At 49.5% G+C, this 24,529-nt stretch overlaps 1 protein-coding gene across 5 annotated transcripts; it reads right to left on the bottom strand.

Annotated features, from left to right (window-relative positions):
* Window positions 1-770: 770 nt before the first annotated feature.
* Window positions 771-24,507, bottom strand: LOC133345262 (protein AF-10-like). Of its 5 annotated transcripts, none has more exons than XM_061555871.1 (22): window positions 24,410-24,507; window positions 23,205-23,463; window positions 19,847-19,926; window positions 17,772-17,826; window positions 17,066-17,175; window positions 16,805-16,908; window positions 15,187-15,280; window positions 14,742-14,831; window positions 13,447-13,596; window positions 12,958-12,984; window positions 11,956-12,151; window positions 10,627-11,553; window positions 9,940-10,091; window positions 9,321-9,450; window positions 8,874-8,946; window positions 7,930-8,246; window positions 7,341-7,478; window positions 5,892-5,968; window positions 4,674-5,305; window positions 3,681-3,780; window positions 2,258-2,503; window positions 771-1,242 (listed from the first exon to the last, which is right to left on the bottom strand). In XM_061555871.1, the coding sequence occupies exons 2-22, from the start codon at window positions 23,311-23,313 to the stop codon at window positions 1,198-1,200; spliced, it is 3,852 nt and encodes a 1,283-aa protein (XP_061411855.1). In that variant the 5' UTR covers window positions 23,314-23,463; window positions 24,410-24,507; the 3' UTR covers window positions 771-1,197. The 5 variants fall into 5 exon arrangements, with proteins under 5 accessions (XP_061411855.1, XP_061411856.1, XP_061411858.1 ...); XM_061555872.1 differs by lacking the exon at window positions 24,410-24,507 and adding an exon at window positions 24,233-24,397; XM_061555874.1 differs by lacking the exon at window positions 24,410-24,507 and having other exon boundaries at window positions 13,447-13,536; window positions 23,205-24,119.
* Between the last annotated feature and the right edge of the window lie 22 nt (window positions 24,508-24,529).

Below are 24,529 nucleotides of genomic sequence, written 5' to 3'. Positions count from 1 at the left end.
TGCCCGAGAGAGCCGTATGCCAACGGCCTGGCCGCCAATTTCAGCGTGGTGCAGAATTGGCAATGCAGCGCAGGTTTGGGAACGGCGCAGTTCTACTTCAACGAATACCGCGTCTCGTTCAGATTGCGGCGACCACGCTCTCTGCTGCTGGGGACAGATGCTGCCCCCCCAGTCCAGCAGCTGCTGGCAGCGTGAACCCCAACGGCACAAACTCGCCGTGACCGGGACTCGCAAATTGAGGCATTGTGCCTGGCGTAAAGGGAACCTGTGCCTGCACACAAACTACCATAGTAGCAGATTTCATTGTCTGCTGCCAGGACTGAATATATCCCTCTACGGCTCGGTCAAGAAGATGCGTGCAAGGGAGGTGTCGATGTGCATCAGGGGCCACAATATGCTGGCCTCTCATTGGTGAATTGTGCAGTGGATATAGGGAGGGGGGTGGGGGCACTTGCAGGGATGATTTTCCTGGGTTTGAGTCCTTGTCCATGAATTTCTGTAACTTAAGCCCCCCTCGTGACGGATAGACCATTTGCAAAATAAAATCCCAATGTGGGCCCCCCCCTAAGCACACACGTGTCCATTTCAATACGGAAAAACATAAATAAAATTATCAAGTTCATAAAAACAAATAAACTTTACTTTTTCTATAAACGTGGTCTCGTCAGCTCCGCCATATCCTGGGCCAAGACGGGCGACTGCTAGTCCTACTATCCACAATCCGTTTTTTGCGAAAATCCAAGCAATTTTCCCACATTAAGTTAAACCTAGTGGGCCACTCGCTAAATATTTATACATTCTGGGAATTGTAAAAAATATATATAATACCACTCAAAAGCTTGCCTCCCACTCATCCTCACGCACCATAAGAGCAGTGAGAAAGTGGAGCGGCAGGCGTGCAGAGCAGCCGTTGCCGAGACCATGCCAGAGGAGGTAGGTACATTTTTGGTGTCTTGTCGATGCCTCTCCGTGTGCTCCCCCAAGTGAGTTCAGTTTCTCTGGGCTCAGCTCAAGTAATCGGTGATCTCAACGGCCGTGCGACGAGGGCAAGCCGTCACCGCTGCCATCTCCATGCCAGCATAGCATGACATCCCCCACCCCTGCCCCGTCTTCTTCCTCTTCTCCTCAACCCCCTGCACTGCTCACGCTAGCTGCCCTGCGCAAACTCCGCAGATCCGGCCCTGCGGAGACGACCCTTCAGCTTCCATCGCCGCTGCCGGGGGTGCCTCTCTCGCTGCGCTTCTGTGGTGGACGAGAAAGTGGAGAGCGCAGAGGAGTCAGGGGGCGATCATGGGGCCAAATATGCATCGTCGGGCTTTTACAAACATATAAAGAAGAAAAAAAATCTATATTTGAGCCAGGTGATGTCGTACATGTGAAGGAGCAACTTCAAGAGTTTAAATATTTGCATCTTCAACCCAAACCCAGCCAATATTAGCTCAGTGTACCAGTCCACATTGTTACTGTATACCATATCGAGACAAAGTCAAGCCACATCTGCCAGTGCATGAAACTTTTGAAGAAAAAATGCAGCTTATTTATTACTAACTAGCTTTATACTACCCGGCTTCGCCCGAGACTTGAATTCTTGTCTTGGATTAATACACGGCCTACGCGGAGGGTGGGGGTGCGTGACGTCAGCAGGCACACAGCGTGACGCTGCTGCATGCAGGTGACGTCACAGATGTGACGTCATCACAGATGTGACGTCATCACAGATGTGATGTCATCACAGATGTGATGTCATCACAGATGTGACGTCATCACAGATGTGACGTCATCACAGATGTGACGTCACCGCTCACTTGCCGTGCAAAATATATCCATTATTGCGCCCCCCACCCCTCCCCCCTCAAAAATACAAAAGTCTATTTTTATACTTTTTGCATTGTGTCCAGTCTGGAAGCTACCCACATGCCAAATTTCAAGTTTGTTGCATGTCGGGAAGTATGCTAAACATTTCGAACAGGCACACATACACAAATTTCCATTTTATATATATAGATATATCAGCAAGATGTCAATGCATGTACACTGCCATCACTGGGCCACATTGAAACCCAGGAGGTTTGGCATTTCAGAGCACAAGATGAAATCAGCTCGATCGACCAACCCTGCCACCAAAGTGGTTTGGTCTGCAGGCGTGCGCCGCCACGGCCGCCACCACGCCCGCCACCGCCGCCACCGCCACCTAGTTTACAGCCCAAATCAAAGGAGAAGAGCAAAGCAGCAGCAGCAGCTTGTGCAGACGGTTCACCTTCAGAGCAGCCTGGTCAGAATGAAGACTCAGGAAGGGGTTTGCCTGGCCAGGAGCAGAGACGGGCACAGGGGTGCCGCCCAGGGGGGGCAGCGTGCACGATGGGCCCCCCGCCAGGTGCTGCTCGTGAGAGGCGGCGTTGCTGGGGCCCTGCTGCTGGTGCTGCTGCTGGTGCTGCTGTTGCTGCTGGTGCTGTTGCTGCTGGTGCTGCTGCTGCATGAGGTGGTACATCAGTTGCTGAGGATCCTGTCCAGTGGCCATGCAGGATGGGGGACTCAAATCAGTAATTGTAACTTCTATGCTCCTGTTATCTATTCAAGCAACCTTCACCAATTGACACAGACCAGCGTAGTTAAGGATAGTCAAATAACCCCCATGTCCCGCATGATGTAGGGAGGCCCTTATCTATCAACGGGTTGACAAACGGGCTTTACCTGGACAGATTCATTCCAAATTTTGATTTAAAGCTTTCGTGACTGCAGGGATTCATATTCTTGGTTCTTTCGGTAAAGTCACGTAGAAGGGAAATAATAAAATATAATAAATATTAAACAATAAAAGATTCATTCCATCCTTGTGCATGGCAATATATTCAGGGCTTCAGGAGAGAGTTAGTGCAATTTTGCTATTCTTCCTCAGTTGACGGAGCGTAGACCAGTGGTTTATTATATGGTCCGTAATTTGGGTTTCATGGGCTCAATCGCACTGTGGCTTGTATTTAATATTCCAATTATGAAGGAGGTGTGCGCATTGACCTATTGTTCTGATGCAATTGACGGTACACATGTTAGTTATTACACTTATGGTTCACTCTAAATTGCATCCGCACAAACAGTGGCAGATGCGAAGACCTGATGCACAAATGGAACATTTACAACTCTCCAGTAGTGTGCGACTGGTCATCCAGAATAGAGGCCGTACAACCATATAACGACGCAATGCCCGATCCACAAATGCAAAGGAGACATCACAGCGATCGATACACTCCGCTGCTCCCGATGCGGTTATCTGGCTTGACCACCTGAATGTGAAATTGTAGTTGTTGCTCTGCATCTACGTCAGCCATACGAAAGAAGAAAATAACGCTGCAATACACAACAGTCCATGGTGGAGGAGGGGGGCTTGAGGGGCCCTGTGTAAAATCATTACACGTAGAAAACTAAACTTTTCTTAGACGACTGCTTTAGAAATGGCACGGGGTAAATATGCAAACAGATACAAAATACACTTGGGTACGAAAATTCCCTTAAATGTTAAGGTTTTAAATAATGGATTATTACAAGGTGTAAATACTCCTCTATAACTGTATTTAGAGCAATAAAAACTATATATTGATCGACAAATCGTTGCATCCGCCAAGCGAATCAATAATTGGCGAACTCACTGGTGCTTGCTTGCACCTCTGACAGCCCAAGAGTCTGACCTGTGTGAAGAGCTGGTCTCCCAGGAGTTGGTGGAAGGATTGCTGTTGGTGCATCAAAATCTGGCGCTGCTGGTCTTGCAGCAGGGCGAGCCCAGAGATGCTGCATACACACGAGAGAGTCAAAGACATGCACCGGCGGAGATAAACACGCACGCGGACGCAATTCTGCAGCAGCAAGCCACACAAAAGCATGTCAATATTTGCCAGAGGATGCAAATGAAAGTCGGCAGCAAACAACTCTGGAAGATAAAGCACACAGTAAAAGTGGCCCAATTAATGACGTGTTTTTCAGAGGCTATTCCCACTTCAAACCACCTGGTCAGACCATCTGGGTTTCATCCTTTAAAAATCTCTCTGTCTGGCTGCATTGCACAATGGGCCTAAGGTGACGATAATTAGAATACACATTTTTTTTTTTTATAAAAGAGTGCTTGGATCATAAAATAAGACCAGATGTCATTAGATGTGGCCGGGAGGAAGGGGGGTCAGTAAGCGCCCTCATTCGGCACTGCTGAGATTCTGGGTTTGAATCCACGCAGCCACCTGTGATGACATCAGGTTCTCAAGTATAACTAGTCGATGGTCTCAGCCTGTTTAACAATGACTGTAAAAGAGGAAAAACATTAAAGTGGGTTTGGGATTTTAATTTGATGAAAACGTTTTATTCTTAGAAATTCAAAATTTCAACATTATATTCTCAGAAGCAGAATTGGTGGGAAAGTGCTGCCCCCGACTCGGTGGAAGGAGAGGTCACTTGATGGGCTTGCAGAGGTGGCTCTGTGAATTTACCTTGCGCACAGCACATTTTTAAACTTGCAGTGTTTAAAGCAACTGCTCTGTGAGAAATCCCAATAGATTCTAACTTCGTGATGATGCCGAGCAAAATTAGGTAAAAATTGTGGACAAAAGCCAGACAAGTCAAAATAAACAACAACAACAAGTGAGCGGGCGCATGTGGACGTTGGCAGCGCGCGGGCGGGTTCATCTCCACACCTGTTGCCGAGGCTGCTGGGCATCGAAAGGCCCAGCGTGGGGTGGTTGGGGCTCGAGTTTTGCCCCATGGGCGCTGCCGCTGGCGTCTGCACGACGCTGTTGAGTGCCCCCACGAGTCCATTGATTGAGATTTGGCTGCCGGGGAGGCCGCTTAACATCCTGCCGGCGCCGCCTTGCATCGCGCCGACACCAGCTGCCACCTGCTGCTGCACACCCGTCAGTCCGGCGCCCTGATGCTGCTGCTGCTGCTGCTGCACGCTCATCGACGGCATTCCAACGGTGTTATGCTGCTGCAAGCTGAGCGACTGCTGCATCCCCAGGCTCTGTTGTTGCTGCTGCTGCTGTGGCGACTGCTGTACAACCAGACTTGGTATGGAGTTGCTGCTGCCAGGGCCCTGAGGGTGCACGAGCATTCCCGTGGGCACGCACGCCGCCCCTTGAGCTGGCGTCAGGGTGGGCATGGCTGCTCCTTTCTGCTGCTGCTGTTGCATGCCGAGCATGCCGGAGGCGACAGGCAGTGAGTGCTGCTGCTGCTGGTGCAGAACGCCGGCCACTCCGGCCGGGGTGAGGGAGGCGCCCGGGAGGAGAGGGGAGCTGCTTGGTACGGACAGAGGGGTGCCCGAGCCCGACTCCTGTTGACCACGGGGGCATAAGCAAACGAATCTGAGCGGCTCATCTCACTGCCACATTCACAACATTGCGATTAAGTCTGCGACTGGATTTGAACTTTAAAACGAGACTTGAGGAGTTGTAAAACTGTCCTAACTACCAGCAAACGGGAAAGCCAACACGTGGCTGCAGCGATCCATTTAAGAGTGAGGCCTTCACCACAGTAGCTTAGTTTGTTTAAGAAAAACATACCCTCAGACATAACTACAGTACACTGTAACATACAAATACCTTTGATAAGCACGGTTAACTACATACGATGCGAAAGAAGTTCAACAGATACATACCACAAAGTACTTTTAATTTTTTGATATGTACACGAATACACACATACCCAACACACTCACGTTTGTACTACATATACTGGAGAGCTTATTTGTGTGTGTAATACACATACACGTGTTTTTTAATGTATATTTTTATTGAAATTACGGCTAGCCCCCGAATTTTCAGCTGGTCGGACCAGGGCTCCCCCACCGAATCGGTTGAGCGGTGAGGAATAGCGATACAGAAGAACGAGGGGGGGAAGGGGGGGGGGAGACGACTCACAGCGGCAGACATGGTGAGCGACCCGTCCATGTGAAACCCGGCACCACCCGGCGGAGTCTTCCTGCTGCACTGCTGATCTGTGGCAATAAACACAAGGCCCCGGGCGGGTTTGACAAGAAGCATTATAATCCCAAAGTGAAAACAAACAACAACAAACCTGAGTCGTTAGGAAATCCACCACGGGACATTGTTTTGTGTGCTTGTAAAAGTTGACGGCTGTTTTTCCCAGAGTGATCACCCCTGGGCGGCAACACCCTGCGGTTCAATGTGACCATCTCGTAAGATCTTTTTATCGATTCTCTCTCCGGGTTCGTTTTCATTGCTCTATCAGCCTAAATGTAACATCGCCACATCACTTGCAAATAACGATTGATTCGTGAGTGCAAGAATTTGTTTAAATTAGGCATCGTTTCACATCAGATCGGTGGGAGGTGGTGAAAGTAAGAGGGGAGTGTGCGATGTTGGCGAGGGAGCAGAGGCTGTGCTGTAATTACAAAAGTGTAACTATGCGTGAGATTTATGGATAAACACGTAATGCAAGAGAGACACTGTTTATCTAAATAGAATGATAATATAATACTGCACGAATGCCAGCTCTCATGCTGTCCTGTCAATTAGGACCGTAATGATTCAGTCCCCCATAACTGATTTAATTGTCAAAATTTGAGCTCGTGATCCCATTGGGGGATTGATAATTACTTTGTCGAGTTCGCATGTGTTCTATCGTGGTCAGTATCACTTCTTCCATTACTTGGACGACCTCCCCTTCCCTCCACCACCAACTCAGTTCTGACTTCTGACTTGCAATTCTGTATGGAAATCAGAGGCTTAAGTCTGCTCAGGGTTCACAACTGGTAAGGATAAGTAGTCTTGTGGTATTTCTTTTATATTTTGGTAGATTTATCTTATTTACATGATACACAATTAACACTGTCCAAATGCATCCCTTGTGTGTGCTTGCCCCATTGATATAGACGATATGATACCAATATTTGCTGACGCCTGCAGATACATTATCTCTATTTACAACCAGGTAACCAGGTAAGAACGCACTGACAGCACAGGTTTGTTTTTCACGGGTAATTTACATTTGTTAAGTAATTGCCATGCCCAACTAATATATTCAACACTGCACCCATATGGGGCCTCCAGTTTAACTCGAGTTCCGGTCCTCCAGTTGTGACGATCAATGAAGTGGTGCTATAACCTGCATGGTGTGCCACACTGCCTCGCTTTCGCCACACCGATTAGCGCTCACCGGTACCCGCCAGTGCCAGTCTGTGTCTGTTAATGCCTTTTAATTCCTGCTTATGTCCGCCCATGCCCCTTAGTGCTTACCAGTGTCTGCCAGCACCCGCTAGTGCCTGCCAGTACTTGCCCGCGTCCACCAATGCCCGCCCATGCCTACCAATGCCCGCCAGCGCCCACCCACGTTTAGCAGCACCGTACCAGCGTGCCCCAGCGGCAGAGCGAGCTGGCTGCTGAGCAGCATGAGGCGTTCGCGTCGCGCCGTCAGCATGCGGATCTGCTCCTCGAGACGACGGTTCTCCGTCTGCAGCCGGTGCAGGCCCCGCAAGTAGCCTATGACTGCACGCGCAGTCGGACAGGATGGGCGGGGGGTTTGGTACTGAACGTGGGTCGCCGTGTGCGTCACCGTGAGTGTGTTGTGTGGGTCAGAGTGACCGTAATATGTGGGTCACTTAGCGGAGGGGAGATGTTAACTACCTCGCCTGGTATACAGGTCGTGGGTTCGATCCCGACCTTGACGCCTATATATTTGGAGTTTTTATGTTCTCCCCTTGGTCGTGTGGATTTTTATCTGGGTCCTCCGGTTTTCCCCTCCGCATTTAGAAACATGCGTTTAGAGTGTTTAGATTTTATAAATTTCCACATAAGCCACTTCATTGGGCTATCATTTGTGGCCAGGTCACTTCTGAAAAATAGCTATATAGCTCAGTGGGCCTTACTTGGTAAAATAAAAAATAGGTTTAGTTTTAAATAGTTTTAGTTTAGTGAATGACGGCAAGCTGGAACGCACCATCAGGCGGAGCGGCTTGCTCAATCAGGAAGTGTTGCCCCTCGTTCAGCTGCCGCTCCAAGAGCTGCTCGATGCTGGTGGGTGTTGGTTGCTGGGCAGCCTCCAGCCCGGCAGGGCCAGGGCCCATGCCCATGCCTGCCTGGCCCAGGTCAAAGCGGTTCGGCGTGTTTCCCAGGGCCTGGTCGAAGCGGCCCATCCCGGGCCCCAGGTGGCCCGGCTCGTAGCGCACGGACAGGCCAGGCTGCGGGACATCGTAGCGCCCGGAGGGAGCGCTCGGAGCGGCGTCGAAGCGCACTTGCATGTCGGACGTCTGCAGACTGCACGCACCGGGCATGGTGTCGCACGTTCAGGCAATAACGCGTGGGCGCACACCAAGCTAAACAAATTTTTTTTTATTTGACCAAGGCCCACTGATCTGTGTAGCTCTTTTTCACATTGCAGTCGGTGCAATTCGTCAAAAGTCAAGGGGGAGCTCTGGGGGCAGCCCTCATTCCCGTTGAGAACTCACACCACCCATGGCTGGGCCAGCTTCTGCATGGGATGATCACAAAGTTGACGTTCCACAAAGTTGTGCTTTACTCCTCTACTATGAGCAACTTTGGCAACTGCTACAAAGTGACAGTTGTTTTCTGGCCAATGAGACAGAGTTTTTGAAAACTGTATTTGATGAACGCTAATAGGTCGACAGAGCACACAACCTTGGATTGTCATGTGATCTCTGTTCTGATTGAAAGTTGTCATCCCAGTTGTCAACGAGGGGGTGGATCCAATATTTGGAGATAACTCGTTTTTTTACCACGAAGAATGGTGGTGGCAACCAGCAACAGAGAGAATTTCTGGCACCAACTTGTTTTCAAATTGCCCCGACTTGATAATCGCCTCAACTCACGATTGTGCATGGCAGACACACGCCAGCCGGAAGGTGTTCTCGTGTGGATACTCACAAAGATGGGGCGCTGTTGTGCGACGCGACGCTCTTTTTATGTAGCCTCGAGTCAGAGCTGTCCACTGCCTTGTCTACAAACGCACGTGCACCATCACGCAAACGTCAGCGAGATGCAACTGCTAGTGCAAAAATTTGACAAAATGTCGGTGTCTGCAGCGTGTACACGCATCGTTAATCGTAAACTTGGCATATGCAAGAGCAATCGATGTAAAAATCTTATTGCAAAAGTTTTAATGATGATGTAAAATTAATACTGCACGTATAGAATGATTGTGTACATCTTCAAATGTTCAGAAAATGACGACAGTAGTGATAAAACTTATTGCGATAAGGACGATGACGATGATGGTAACGATGATATGAAGACGACAGTGGTGACGGCGCTAGGAGTTTTGCCGATGGCTGCGCTGGCGACACCGACTGCGTTCGAGAAGCTGACTCGCACCGTCCAGGGCGCTTGTTTCGGCGGCGGGTGTAATGGTGGGCAGGGCGGCCACGTTGGTGGCCGTACTGAGGGGACTCCCGTACAGATGAGCCGGTGCCAGACCATGGGGAGACCGCAGACACCCTCCACTCTGCGCACACAAACACGCAAATAACCTTGCGTAACACCTACATAGGCTGTTAGTGAACACCTATGAAGACTGGCATGGCGCACAAGTGTGCGGCGTGCTTAGTACTACACCTGGCTGCCTCCCTCTCTTCAGCGCTGACCTATATACACCGTGCCATGTACTCATTCAAAGCCGAGTCGACCGAGGGGAGACCAAGGTCTGGTTGCGATATCGCTTGCCACCGGGGTGAGCATCAGTGGCAAGTGACCAAATTAATCAGCCTCTCTCGTGTTCGAATAGAACATGATCGTGACGGATAACAGTACCAAGCGCGACACCGCGTGTGCATGTTGCCCGCTGCTCACTTGAGCAGCTCAGTGGGCTGAGAGTCGAGGAACGGCATCGTCTTCAATAAGAGGAGGCGGTGAGGGGGTGGGGCATACAAGAAGCAGGCGCAGACGTACGGGGGAGGTAGGGATGTAGGGAGGGAGGTAGGGAGGTCAACCGCACCTGTGTGGAGAGCGTTGGTGGGAAAGCGGGCGAGGAAAACTGCAATGGGGGCAGCGTGGGTAGGTGCGGCTGGGCCAGCGCCGACGGAAACAGAGGAGAGGGCCCCCCTGAGCTCTGCAGGGACGGTGGTGCGTCCCCACTCAGGAAACCACCTGAACGCGCCCACAAGTGCACAGCACGCACACATCGCACGCTCTGCTGGGGAATATGCACCACATGCATCACCAGCAGCATACGGACCACAATGACCGTACACACCGCACGCAGAGAATTCACCACACACAAGCACCGCATACGAAGACAAAGATCCCCCGTATAGCCTTTACAGACTGTTGGGGCAAGTGCTGTTAGCAAGCACCTATGAAGGCTGGCACACGGCACAAGAGGGGGTGGGATGGCCAACACCACGCCCGGCCTCCGTCTCGCTAGTAGCGATGCTTACACACCGCACCGGGTACTCATTTGAGGCCAAGTCGACCTAGGGGAGGCCCAGAACCGGTTCAGATAAACGTCACTCGTGTTGGCCGTGAGTGGGAATCGAACTTTGGTTGCCGGGTTCGTAGCGCATCGTGCTGACCGCTACACTCCCGCTCCACGTGCACAACACACACTGCCATATAAACCAAAATACACCCTGACAACGACAAGGAAAATAACGTTGATGGCGACGATGGTGACACGGCGTACCCGAGGCAGGCAGACCAGGCGGAGGCGGGCTGTGCGAACACGAGCCGGGAGGGGAGGCGCTCGCTGCCCTCATGCTGTGGAAGCTGCCGTTGCGCTGCGACGACGGCGACTTGGCGCTCGAACCGCAAGCGCTGCTCGTCGACGACGCCACCGAGGACGCCGACGAAGAGTTGGAGGAGCTCGATAGGCGCGAGGACGTGGGCAAGGCGTCGGGCCGCCCTGCGCCGCCAGCCCTTCCTCCCCCGCCACCGCCGCCACCTCCTACTCCACCACCTGTCGCCAGCCCGTCCAGCGCGGGGGGCCCCGCCGCACCTCCGCTAACGGCGCCGCCTCCGGGGCACGTCGCGGCACTGGCGATCGACGAGGCGGCGGCGGCGGCGGCGGGTGGTGGCGCCCCCCCGGGCCCACCGACCGACGCGGCTGCGGCCCTGGCGAGGCCCACCGAAGGCTTGGCCTTCTTGCTCGCCTTGCGCTTGTTCTCCCAGCCGGGGCCCGACTCGTCTTTTCCGGACGAGCAGGGGTGCGAACGCTTCCCAGCCACGGTGCTGAAGCCACTCATGACGTACTCCTCGTAGGCCTTCTCGTATAGTTTGGGGGGCGACGAGTGCTCGTAGGCCTTCTCGTAGAGCCTCGGTGGCGATGCGGTGGGGGCCGGCGCGCACAACGACGGGGGCGGCGGAGGCAGTGGCGGCGGCGGAGGCGGAGCGGCCGAGCCGCCGAGCGCGGCCTTGCTCTGGACCGCCGCGGGGTCCTGGCAGGCACCATCCATGGCCTTGGGGCCATCGCGAGTGGCGCCGGAGCCCTGGCCGGATCCTTTGAGGCCGCTCGCCGGCGCGTAACCGTCCTTGTGCGTGTTGAGGTCCACGTAGCCCAGCAGCTCCTGGGCTGACTGCACGAGGCTTACCGACTTGACGGCGCCACTGCCGCCTGTGGCGTGCACGTACGATTGTGAGACGTTGCGTCGTCGCCAAGTGGGAAGGGAAGGGGCCATGTGTGGAAACTAAAGTATCAATGGCCGCGTGCAGGGACTCAACTACCAAGGTCACCAATTTCAATGTTTAACTTCAGTTTTTATGAACATTTTATACCGAAGTTTTTACTAATTTAAGTCAAACATGTTATTATTCAATACTAGTACAGAAAATGTAAGAATGGATTTTAATGTATTTAATGTATCAAACGGTGAATCTTTACATGCCCTATTACTATTGTTACCACAAGACATTTTCAAATCAGCATTTCGTCATTATGTACACCGCACGCGTTTTGGCGTGTGGCCCTGGACGATAATGAAATCACAACTTTTACAAAAATACTCCCCACACTCACCTTTCTTTCCCTTCTGCCCCGAGCCATGGGGCAGTTTCTTCTTCTTGCCATCCTGACCTTTGCCCTCGGAGCCCTCACTGCCGGTGCCAGAGTGCACCGGCACCTCCTTGAAGTTGGCATGGGTGAATCGAGAAGTCGGGTCGTCTAGGCGCTTGAGCGACGCGTTCAGGAAGGCGCCACTCGGGCTGGTGTACGTCTGTACCACGCGGCATCCGACGGACATCGCCTGCTGTTAATTCATGTAAAGACTAGCTTTACTCGCGTCACTACACATGCCTAAGGCCGACCATCACCACTTGCCACTCTTGATAAGCACCGGACATTCACTACTCGCCACTCACCAGACACGCACCACGCTTGGTGATAACGGACCGACAACGAGGAGGATCAAATAAACTCATTTACATTTTCCACTTCACGTAGGCAGCTGCCAAATTAACCCCGATTGGTCAGTGGTGGCAAATGGGAGACCGGACAGTAGTATTTTAATCGAGAGATTTGTTACATCACTCCAGAGAGCGTAAGTACAACCAGAGAGCCAAATGCAGCACGAGGATGAGAAATAATAGGTTTTACCCTTTCTGGCAATAAAATAGGTGTGTTAAGATGTTCAAACACCAAATAGACGCCTATTGCAAGGAATCAAGTCTGCATTAACCACACATGCTTGTGGTAAGCATGCAAACAACATGCTTTGATGTTTGCCACAAGTACGTATGGTTAATGGAGACTTGATTCCTTGCAAAAGTTATCTATTTGGTGTTTGAACATATTAACACCTGTTTAATTGCCAAAAATGGCAAAAACCTATTGTTATTTTTCATACTTTGATACTGGCAAAAGAATGTCCCATAGGATGAGAAATACACCAATTATCCAGAGAAAGATCGCCCCCCCACCTTGCCAAAGAACCAAGTTTGATTTTGAAGAGGGCCACACCCTGCCCTGGAGTGCCAGGAGAAAAAAATGTTTGATGAAGAGAACAGTTCCGGTGAGAACTACCTGCTCGGCATGTACCGCCTCTTCCATCTGCGTGTCGCAAAGCAATGGATAACGAGCGAATATCAGAGAAGTACGTATTTGGTCACTCCAATTAATCCCCCATCTTTCACGACGATCACACGACGACAACAACACCTGTGGATATGGTCACCACCATTAGGCACTACGGATGCGAGTCATTTTACGCGATAACATTTACCTCGCCTATTAAGTTCTAATTTTTTTCCCCACCAAAAAAAACACAGAAGCCCTCTCCCGAAGTAAATTACCAAAAAACATATGTCAATTATAGCTTTGATGCAGCTTACCAAACGGTTAATTTGTCTTGGAAAGTAAACGAGAATAAACGGACTACACCTTGTCAAGCGTGCACGGGAACAAAACGTCTTGGGTGTTTAATGCAACCCAAACCCTCCCGAAGATGGCACAGCAAAAGGGACATCTGGGAAAAATAAGACAATTAAGGACATCGATGGCATGACTTCTGACCTTCTCAGTGGTGACGGTGAGGGAAGGCAGTAGGGGGCTCGGCTCCCCCACTCGTTTATGCCTCTTTTGCTTTTCCTTCTCTCGATTCTTCTGCAAACACGGAACGGGTAATGAGCCGGGCTGGGATCCGGATTGACCCAACGTGCCTCCCTGTGTTTTTGCACAGTGCGCACATCACCACTCGTCAGTCGTGTCACATCAAGCGCTTTACCACAACTTGCACATTTTTCCCGAACAATTCGCACAAAGACTCAATGCCACACCCACAAACGGAATTCCATAAAACCCGTTTGGGCACGTCAGGACAACCGGGACAAACCTCACACAAAAATGTGATGTTCTCTGCAGGTGTCCGACAAAAGCCACTGGAACTCTAAGCCACTGGGAGACAGTGTCTGGCAGTACTACGTATGGTGCGAAAGAAGTTCAACATTCACACACACACAACCGAGCTTTGTAGCCGGTGTGCCGTGGTATTTTTGGAATAATAGGAAGGGAAAGAACCTCAAACACCCACAGCCCACCTCCCGCCCTCCCCTCTCCATTGGTCGTGGCAAAGTAGACAGCCATCAGTCCGTACCCCCCGCCTTCATAACTCCCTCGGTCGTGCATACGCAGTTAGACAAACCGATACGAAGGCATACACACTAAGACACATGCAGAGACACACATAGAGACCAAGCAGGCTGTTGTATTGAAGGATACATACAAATATTCACAGGAACCCATCAGTACAGAGACTGGTACAGCAGTACAGATTGCATCCCTGTAGTACTGACACTGATCTAGCAGTATTGACTGCGATGTATTAATACTGATGGAGGATCATTATCCTAAATCAGTGTTCTTCACCAACTTTCAGAGGGGGGCCACTTTCGCCGATAAGACATCGTCAGTATGAGGGCCACCACATATTTGAAACCATTGGGTTTGACAGCACGATGATGGGGGGTGTTTTCACATTTATGTATTGTCAGGGGCTGCACGTCAAAGGCCGCATTCAAGGCCACCAGTGGCCCGCGGGCCTTGCAATGAAGAACACTGGCCTCAGTAGACTCCAACTTTACTAACCCAATACCCATCAGTCCTGACAGATACTCAGTAGCACTGAGACTCATGAGTAATGGTCAAAAATCAGTACGACTGAGACTCATTGGTACCCAATGAATCCCAGGAGCACTGAGACTCATTTATACTGACTGGGAACCTAGCAGCACTGACCCGAGCCCCATTAGGACTGAGCGCATCCCGTTTGCACGGACATGGACACAGCGTGTGCAGCGGTACAAACGAACCTTCTTGTCGCGCTCGTGTTTTTCCTGAGAGTGCGACGCAGCCTCGCCGAGCCCGGCATCAAACGCACTCCGTCCAGCCGGGCGCCCCTTCTGTTGGACAACACCGTGAGCGTTACAGTGGCAGCAGCGACAATCACAACATCGCCGCTAATATCAACCCTGCACCAGCAGTGCCAACTACCTACGTAAGCATCAATGTCCTGATACTATAAAACGAAACTATTTTTTATTTTACCAGGTAAGGTCCAGGGAGCTATATAGCTTTCAGAAGCGACCTGGCCACAAACGATAATTAACGCTGCGACTTACCACGTGGAAATTTATAGCAGCCAAATACAGTAGACTCTCGATTATCCGCTTGCGGCTTATCCGATTTGCTTTAGCAAGCAACTGCAATTAAGAGCGAGATAGGAACGTCACAAACTCCACGACACGTGCCATTTACCATCTTGCTGTAGTGGTACTTGCAGTAGCCACAGTACTTGACATTGTCGGCCCCCACTCCCTCCTCCTCGCACAGCAGGCCGGCCATCTGCGCGCTGTCAAGGCACACACCGGCATCACTATGTGCAGCAGGCATCGCACTGAACGATAATCACTATTTTTAATTTTTATTTACCAGGGTAATGCCCACGGAGCTATACAGCTCTTATTTAGAAGCGACCTGGCCACACAAATGATAGATCGACGAAGTGGCCTATCGCCACGTGGAAATGTATAGCAGTAGCCAAATACTCTAAACGCGCGATGTTCATTCTAAATGTGGAGGGGAAAAACCGGAGAACCAAGAAAAAAAACCACGCGATTACGGGGAGAACTCGCACACTCCAAATATACAGCAGGCGTCAGGGCCTGGATCGAACCCACAACCTCCTGCATACCAGGCGAGGTAGTTAACATCTCGCCACCGTGCCGCACCACATGTATAGGTGTGCGGCCACACTGAAGCAAGCACATAGTACTCCCCTTCAGATACCGACACCTGGGCATGTTATGGCCATCGCTGCTGGCAAGTGACCCTGGTAATAGTTGCTGCAGTTTTCCAATGTAAAAGAAATGCAGTTTCCCATATCTGAATGTCATCGATGCTTCCCCCCTGATGGGCTATTGGAAAGGCAATTTCCAACCAGATCACAGAGGTCACATGACAACCCCCAGAGTTGTGTGTATGCTCTCAAACAATAATTGTTATTAAAATACACCTAAATAAACTGTCCTCGTTGGCCAGAAAAAAACTCCGTCATGCTATGCCATCATACAATTAAAACAGGTCCGTTAGCGTACACATGTGGGAGAGTACCACCGTATGAACTCTGGGTGGGAAATTCCGTATAAGACTTTCAAATACCTTTGTGGGCCACACAAACACACACATCTGTTAACGCAAGATGCCCTTGTAGCGAACGAAATGACCGAATGCATGAACATTAAATGTACAACATTGTCCTTTCATGCCAAATCAGTGAGGCCAAATCGTTTGCAACGACGGATTTCGTTTTTGGGCCATTTTCAAGTGGTCGGCCTCATGTGGCCGCGGAGTATCTGAAATGATGCCTCGGGCCATAGGATCCTCATCCCTGCTGATATAAACCAACACAATTATAAACTACTGTCGTCCCTCGGTTAACAGCGACATCGTTTAACGTTTTTTTGCTTAACATTTCGCCTCCGATAGGACCGCATCATTTCGACTAACGTTAAAATGTTGATAAATACTTTTCTAAAGAAAATGTTGATTAACGATATGTTTGCGTTATGCATGCAATGGCGCCAACTTCGGCCAATCCGAGCGTGCACTCGGCCAATCAGCGATGCCCATTTGAGCGTTTAGACCACGATGGGCTTTGTTTATATTATATTTCTATTTTGGCAGTGGAAACAGCTCTCTTGCAGACTCAGTGATTTTTTTTTACTTCTTTTTTTTAGTATAAGTGAATTCAATCAACAGTTATTTTGGTTAACAGTAGTTTTCGTGGAACGGATAAAAAAAAGTTTAACCGAGGGACTAATATAGAATGTTTTGTGTGTGTATGCATCTGTGCAGGCACGAGCGCTCATTGTACCATGTGACATGAAAAGCCTGCCGGCACCCATGCTTGTTGCAGGTCATGCAGGCGCCCGTGGCCGCCTTGCTCTCGCGCCCTTGCTCTTCGCACAGGTAGCACGTCTGCGTGCGCAAACGCGGCGACAACGAAGCGGCACTCCTCAGCTCGGCCGAAACGGAAAAGTGCGACGCGACACAGCTCGGCAAAGAATGGCGCCTCTTGGCAGAGGCGGCGATGGCTTCGACGGAAAGTGCAGCGGGGGAGGTGGGCGGCACTCACCTTATTGTAGCGATCGTGAGGCACGTACTGGAGTACTATGGGCTCCATGGTGGACACATTGGCAAACTGAACCTCAGGAATATATAGCGCACACACCACGTGTGCCCAGCCTGCATGCCCGAGGTGAGAGAAAAATTGCCGTCAGCGTGCACCTGTGAAGAGACGAGCTCGATGCACACGCCAACGACTACGTCGCCACCCCCCACATGCGTATACATGAAGATGCATCGTAACCTTACGGATAGCAGGTACAAATGTTTGTAGCGAGATACTTAATTAGGCTGACCTGCCATACAAGGGGGTCAAGTGACCAGTACTGTACTATGACCAGTCCATCTGTGTCTCCGCTTTGCAGTTTTTAAGTAACCATGCAACAGTGTAGACACACAGGTGATTGAATCGACGACTTTGGATTCAATGTACCACGCATTAAACATGCGCAGACATTAAAAGATGTGGCAATGCAAACCAGCGGCAGATTACAGAACTGATTGTAATGAGGATGGCCAAGTTACCCACTTCCTTTTTGGACGTTTCATCTCATCAGGCTCATTGGGCCATGAGATCCGCTTACACGAGTGGGCATGTGAGAAGGATAGCCTGGGCTCGTCTCTGGTGGAAGCCCGCCGATCCGAACAGCATGCCACACAAGCTCGCCTTTCCCGTCTGTGGATGTAACCATTTTCCCTGATGGCCAGTCAGTTACCTCCGTTATCCGTCCTCTTCAATGCTCCATCCTTATGTGGACAAAGCTCACATCTCTGTGGGAACATCAATCAGCGTTGCGTGCGTTAACATCGAGCAGCAGGTGACGATGGATCAGAGGGCTTGAATGCACTGCAGGGATCTACATCCAAAGTGCGCCGTCTGCCGCGACACATACGCTTAAGAAACCCACGAAGGCGCATTCTGAAAGCAGGCCCATTTGCCACACACTTGAACAAGTCGGCATCTTTCCCATTGAAGCCATGCGATCAATCAAACCTACTTGTGCATGTAAATAGTTCACAAATTACTATTGACAATGGTGACCCTTGCAGGAAGGTAATGAGTAAAAAGGGACACACCCTGGGTTTTTTTTTTTGAAGGAGCAATCTGACAAGCCGCTGACCGTTGACCCAACACTCAGCATGTGCCAATTGTGTTTGCGCCCCGAACGTGCAACAAAAAAAATTGAGCCTCTTATTAAAATGATAAAACCAAAAAATGTGGTTTCTCTTAGACAACGCCCGGCACAGACAACCAAACTGGAATTAAGATAACGAACAAATATTAATGTCAAAAATCGCTTTGCTGCGTTAACATTTCGAACCGAGGTCTGTTCAACAAAAACATTTAACTAATGTACATATACAGCCCTTTTGAAGGCCTCTAATGCCATATGGGTCACCATGCTGGTCAACAATGCGGGTTAGCGAATGTGAGTGTGATATGGGAGCACGTAAGCAAAATACAAGAGTGGATATTTCTGCACTGCCAAATGCTGGCCCTGACTTAGCTCTACAATAACAATACTCTTAATGTACAAAGTATAAATGGGGCATTTTAACAGATAGGCATTCACCAGCAATATTATTCATGATGAAGTTTTTTCGGTTAGATTGCGTAAATGTAAATTTGTCGTACACTTACCTCCAACAGCCACAGCAAATTAGTAAGGTTGTCACATGAACAGAACCAGCAAAATGTCACTCAATTGGTAATGTTGTAGGTGTGTTCCATCACACCGGTGTGGTGGAGCAATACATGCCAGGTCAACCTTACTAATGGTCTGTGTTGGGTGGAGGTGGGTATACGACACAATTACGCAAACTAACCCAACAAACTTTATCACGAATAAAAGGGGCATCTCAAGACTGTACCAAAAAAAAACCCTTGAATAAGTTGCATGGAGGGACGTGGAATGCAGCAGTGCATGGGAGCGTTAGCATCAATCGTGGCAAGCGGGGAAGAATCTGATTCGCGCACCCATTCTAAGCAGGAGGGGCTCTTGTCGGAGGCTGTCATCGCCTGCTGTCACCCATTGAAAACGCCTCCACGCGGCCGGGCACACAGACACAATAGTGTCTTCAGTGGCTATTTATGCGCGCAGAATGCAGAGCGCACTACACGGCAAGCCAAAGATAAAAGTGCGGTGCCGCAAGTTGCTATTGTGACCTGAAGAAAAACCAACGGTTCGAATTCCATTTTGGCAAATAAGAAAAATCTTTCCTGAAGTTTCTTTTAGGCACAAAGTACACCTTCCTTCAGAAGGATGGTATTAATTTCCCTTTCTAAGACTGGGCAAAGATAACAAGTGGCTATTAAATAGTTTTGCCTCTTCAAAAGTATTGCAGCTCAGTTACTTAACTAAGCAAATAACATATCTACCTATTCATTTGTTAAAATGTACCTATTTCTCACACTCGTGATAGACACCAAATGTTCATGCAAAAATCAGACATTGATCTCTATGCAAATCAAATGCACATATGCTGTTGTATTTATGCTAATGTTTTAAAGTTGTACAAATGACACAGAATACCTAAGAAAACAAGCAATACAGTAGAAAAAATGGGACAATGAGAATTGATTTAATGGGGTGGGGGCGGGGTGTTGAATCGTTACATGCCGATAGCAATGCTAAAGTATCGCAAAAGATTAAGAAGCATTCCGAGGTCCTAGGCCACTACTAATGTAAGTAGGTGGACAGTCTTGAATGCATGCAGAGCGATCATGCACATGTGCAGGGTGAGCATGCATGCATGTGTGAAAGTGTGCAGGACCATTTGCACTACTCACCACTCGCGCTGCTCGCTCCTGCGACTCACACTTTCGGCAGAACCACGGCCCCGTGGGGACATGCACTATCCCGTAACAAGCTGCGGACGACAGCAGCAGGCGCATGATGCAACGGGGAGGGCCATGCGTGCGTACACATACGCACACCAGCTAGATAACACCACACTGCCTGGTTATAAAACTACGGTGCACAGCGTGAATGAAACATCGATTAAGTTTTACCTGATTTAATTACACGTTTTAATTTCTTATCAATATCTTACGCCACAGTTTAAACGTGTCGTGAATTAACTATTAATTGCGATTATATCATTGGGCAATCGTTCAATTTGAGCAGTTGGACAGGAATTTGTTAGCAAGCATTGGATCACACAACAAAGTCACAGTCATTAATAGAATTTCCACATCTGTCCAATACACACTTTGTGTAAGTCTTCTGAAGGTGTATTTTACTTGATACTTATTAACAAATTCCAACAACACTTGTGATGAAAGTTGTGAAAGTGATATTGAAAGAGAAATTATTTTAGGAAGAAATTACATGAACTTGTGAAAGAAAAAAAATTGACAGGTACCCTTCATGTCACCAGTTAAATAAACAAAGAAAAGTATGTAGACTGATGTTTTTTTATGCAAATGTTTTAAGTGGAAGGATAAACCACAGCCCATTTAAAAAAATATAACTCTTTATCAAGTCTTGGTACTCAGTTTGTAAATGTTGTGGCTTCCAACACACGGGTGTGCTGTACAGTACTAGTGACGAATTGGCATGTTCTGTTATATGACAACCCTTACTAGTTGGCTGTGTCGGGTGGTGGCGGGTTTTTACACATTTATATATTTACGCGATCTAACCCAAAAACCTCTATTATGCTTCATACTGTTAACTTTTAAACAATACAGAAATAATCTTTAAACACAGAAAACCCGAAGGCAAGAGGCCCCTTGGGTTATGTTTGCAAGTAAAGCGGTGTCAATGATTATGGGTGATCTCCGATTATCTCTTGAGCAGCTTGAAAGAGCAAATGAGTTGCATGTATTGTTGTTCATCGTAAAAATATCAACGACGGCCTCGTAAGATGCATCATCTTCAGTGCTGGAACTGTAAGTACGAAGTTCCATGTACACGGAGGCTGACAATAGAGATCTCAGGCAAGATTGAGCCAGTGGATCGTATTGCAAATATACACACATGAGCGTTATTTAATACTAGGTGAGAACCCATTGATACAAAACTATATTATGCAAATTATATATATACATTTTCACTACTACATTAATGACAGCATGTCACAGTAATAAATAGGTTTCTGTGTGAAAGGACCAAAATACCCAGAGAAATTCCATACTTAAGAATGGAAAATTCAAGTCCACAAAGAGGGTTCTTGAGCCACATTTCCATCCTGTTATCTCCTTGGTCCTCTTGCAGCCCAGGGGATTTGGGAGTTCTGGACCATAGTGGTGTGCGCCAGTATGTCGTGCCCATCAGTCGTTAATTTGTCGAACGGTAGTAGTCTACATCGAATGAAGATAATGTTACACAAACTGCATTTGACTGTATGTCTGCACAGTAATTTGATACCACATAGATTGTTGTAGCACACTACTGGTACGAAACAGTGGTATTTGGTGATTCGTCCTGACCACAGTGTTGTATAGTTTACACAGTGTCAGTTCTGCACTAAACACTGAATGCACTTCTCACATTCACTACAATTCGGCAGGCACAGGTTAGGTGTCCTTTGACAAACATTATTAAGTCTACGGCAGATGCTACTGTTAATAATCCAGCAGGGCCCTACTGATCTGAGTGTCTAGTGGGCAGTTGCCCCCCCACTCTCTACCACCTCTCATTTCCATGGGAGTGTGAGTTAGCTGGCAATTCTGGCACTGTCCCCCATGTCTCCTCTGGGGCTGCCCTGAATTCTGTCACTATTCTGGTCAAAATGGAGTACATTACCAAATGTGAATAAAAAATATTGTAGGCAGAATTAAAATTTAATTTTACATACTACGCAAGTGATCCAACTAACTTTTGTGACAACTTGAGTAACTTGGGAAAAAACCGTGAAACTCCGTGTTATCAACACAACTTGAGTTGTCATTCAAGTGCTGGGAGAAATCAGGCCAACTTGAGTCCACTCAAGTTCACTTGAGTGGGTGGCCAATGACAAAAAGGTGGAAGTGGAATTTTCCACTTAGATTCTCACGTCTCTCAATGTACAAAAGTTACTGGCCAATGATTGTTAGCCATATATATAGCGGACAAGCCTCTCGGCAGGGTCTCTACACTACCTTTATAGAGGTGAAGTCTATCATGTCACCTGACATCATGCAAGAAATACCTGCGTTAAAGGATAATGGTTTTGAACTCGTCTGATATGAGCTGGAAGAGTCGAGGACTACACCACCCACAGGGATAAACATCTAAAAGTCGCGCCAAATACAGAACATAAATCGATGCGGTCCATTGGTCTATGGGCATTTCATACAAATGTTTTTCAGCAGCATAAAACTGGGCCAGTTGTATGTTCTCGGTCTCATCAACAAACACAAATGAATTACATAATCTACTTTTGCCTGGTGTTTGTAATGAAGCCTGTATATATGTAGTTTTCCTGTTCTCCCCGTGGTCGCATGGATTTTTCTCCGAGTCCTCCGGTTTTTCCCTCCAGATTTAGAAACATGCATTTATATAATTTGGGCGCTATAAATTTCCAAATGATAAGCCACTTCTATGAGAAATAATTTGTGCCCAGGTCACTTCTGAAAAAGAGCTATATAGCTCCGTGGGACTTACCTTTAAAAAAAAGTTAACACGAAGGCTTTCACGACCAATATCATCCATAATACAGGGTTTTTTTGGGTTAGATCTCGTAAATATAAATGTGTCGTTATACCCACCACAAATCTGGCTGCCGCCTGATGCCGGTTGTAATTACCGGTGAAACGTCGTACTCAGATTGTAAATGTTATAGATTTGCTCTCCAAAACATCGGTGGGCTGTACTAGCAACGAATTGGCATGTTCTGTTTACGTGACAAACCTAATTGGCTGTGTCGGGTGGTGGCGGGTTTAACGACACATTCATTATTTACGCGATAAAACCCCAAAAAAACCTTTATTATGCAAAATAGTTTAGTTTCTAATAGCCAGCATGGAATATTCTCCCGAATGAACCTTTAACTCACACCCTAACCACAAGCCAACGTCACAGCAGTCAAAACATCTCATGGCAGTGAAAGCACGCATCTCACACGTGGCCAATTCGAAAAACCTCTGCTGCAGTAGAACGCGAGAGGACCTCATTAAAGGGAACGAGGGCAGGCTCGGCGCGGAACCGACGCCGCATCCTCACCTTGATGCACGGCCACGCTGCAGCCGTGTCCATCGCAATACACGAGCGGGTTCTCAGCCCAGCCTCGCTCGTCAGAGCACACACAGCAACCGCCGACCATCTCCTTCATCGCGCTCGGGCCCAATAAGCCAAGCGCGGGCCCCGTCCAGACGCCACCGCCACCACCAGCGCAGCCTGCGCCGCCAGCGCAGCTGTCGTGTCCGCCTCCTCCTCCTCCTCCCGCCGCCGCCGCCGCGTCCGTGCCGACGCGGTCCAACCGCTAAGAGGCACGAGAAGAGACAGAGAACAACAACAACAACCACAACAACAACAACAGTGTCAACGCAGCAGCACGCAGTCAGTCAGTCAGTGTCACGCGCGCGCAGATTGAAACAAAAACAGGCTGGACATTGACAACGTCACACGCACATGGCAATGCGGAGGGAAAGGCATTAAAACACGGCGGAACGCAGAGACAAGCAGTCACACACGCAGGTATACAGAGAGACACGGCGCGACAGCGAGGCGCGCACACACACAGGGGCACACTCACGAGGTGTAAGCCACACAGACGCGCGTTGAAAGAAACGCACGGAAACACGGAAGCAGAAAATAAGACGCAGAAAAAAGTCGAGAGAGGAGGAGCAGCAGTAGCAGCAGCAGCGGCGGCGGCGGCGGCGCATCGGGACGGCGCCGAGAAACGAACGCGGCAACACGCGGGCAAGTCTCGCTCGAGGAGCCACGTACACAACCACACTCATCATCGACCTACACCGACGTAGTAGAGAGACAGCGAGAGACAGCGAGAGACAGAGAGGAGCGGGTGGAGTTTAAACCCTCGCCGCCACGCAGGGCGAGAGGCCGCGCCGGCATTGCCCCCACAATGGTGACAGTGGCCTCTTGGGCCAGGCGGACACGTGGGGGGCGGCGGAGGAGGGGAGGGGGGGTGGGAGTTCAACTCGCCCTCGCCTTTACCGCACTCCCATCGCCCTGCGTCGTCGTTGTTGCTATCCCTCTACGTGTCGCGATCGCTACGGCGCGGTGGTTACGGTGGTCGTGGTTGGCGGCGGGAGTTGTGCTCGGATGGGTGGGGTAGGGGAGGGGGGGGGTCAGTGAGGCCTAGTGATCAGGCCACCCCGGGTGACCCCTCCGGCGGCAGGAGAACTAGGAAACGCGGGGCTCCCGACGCGACCCCCGAGTGCGCGCGCGCGCGCGCGGCCTCTTACCGACGGCGAAGGGCGCGCGGGTCACGTGGCCCAAGCCTCGTGACGTCACCCGGCTTAAGGGGGGGGGGTGTCAGGGAGGGGAGATGGAGGAGCCGCGGTGGGGGGGGGTCAAGTCACGTG

The sequence above is a fragment of the Lethenteron reissneri genome, chromosome 21, assembly GCF_015708825.2.
Source record: "Lethenteron reissneri isolate LAM-NWPU_2019-01 chromosome 21, ASM1570882v1, whole genome shotgun sequence".
Taxonomy (NCBI): Eukaryota; Metazoa; Chordata; class Hyperoartia; order Petromyzontiformes; family Petromyzontidae; genus Lethenteron; species Lethenteron reissneri.
The sequence above is the reverse complement of the archived record's forward strand: the minus strand, read 5'-3'. Positions and strand labels throughout refer to the sequence as shown.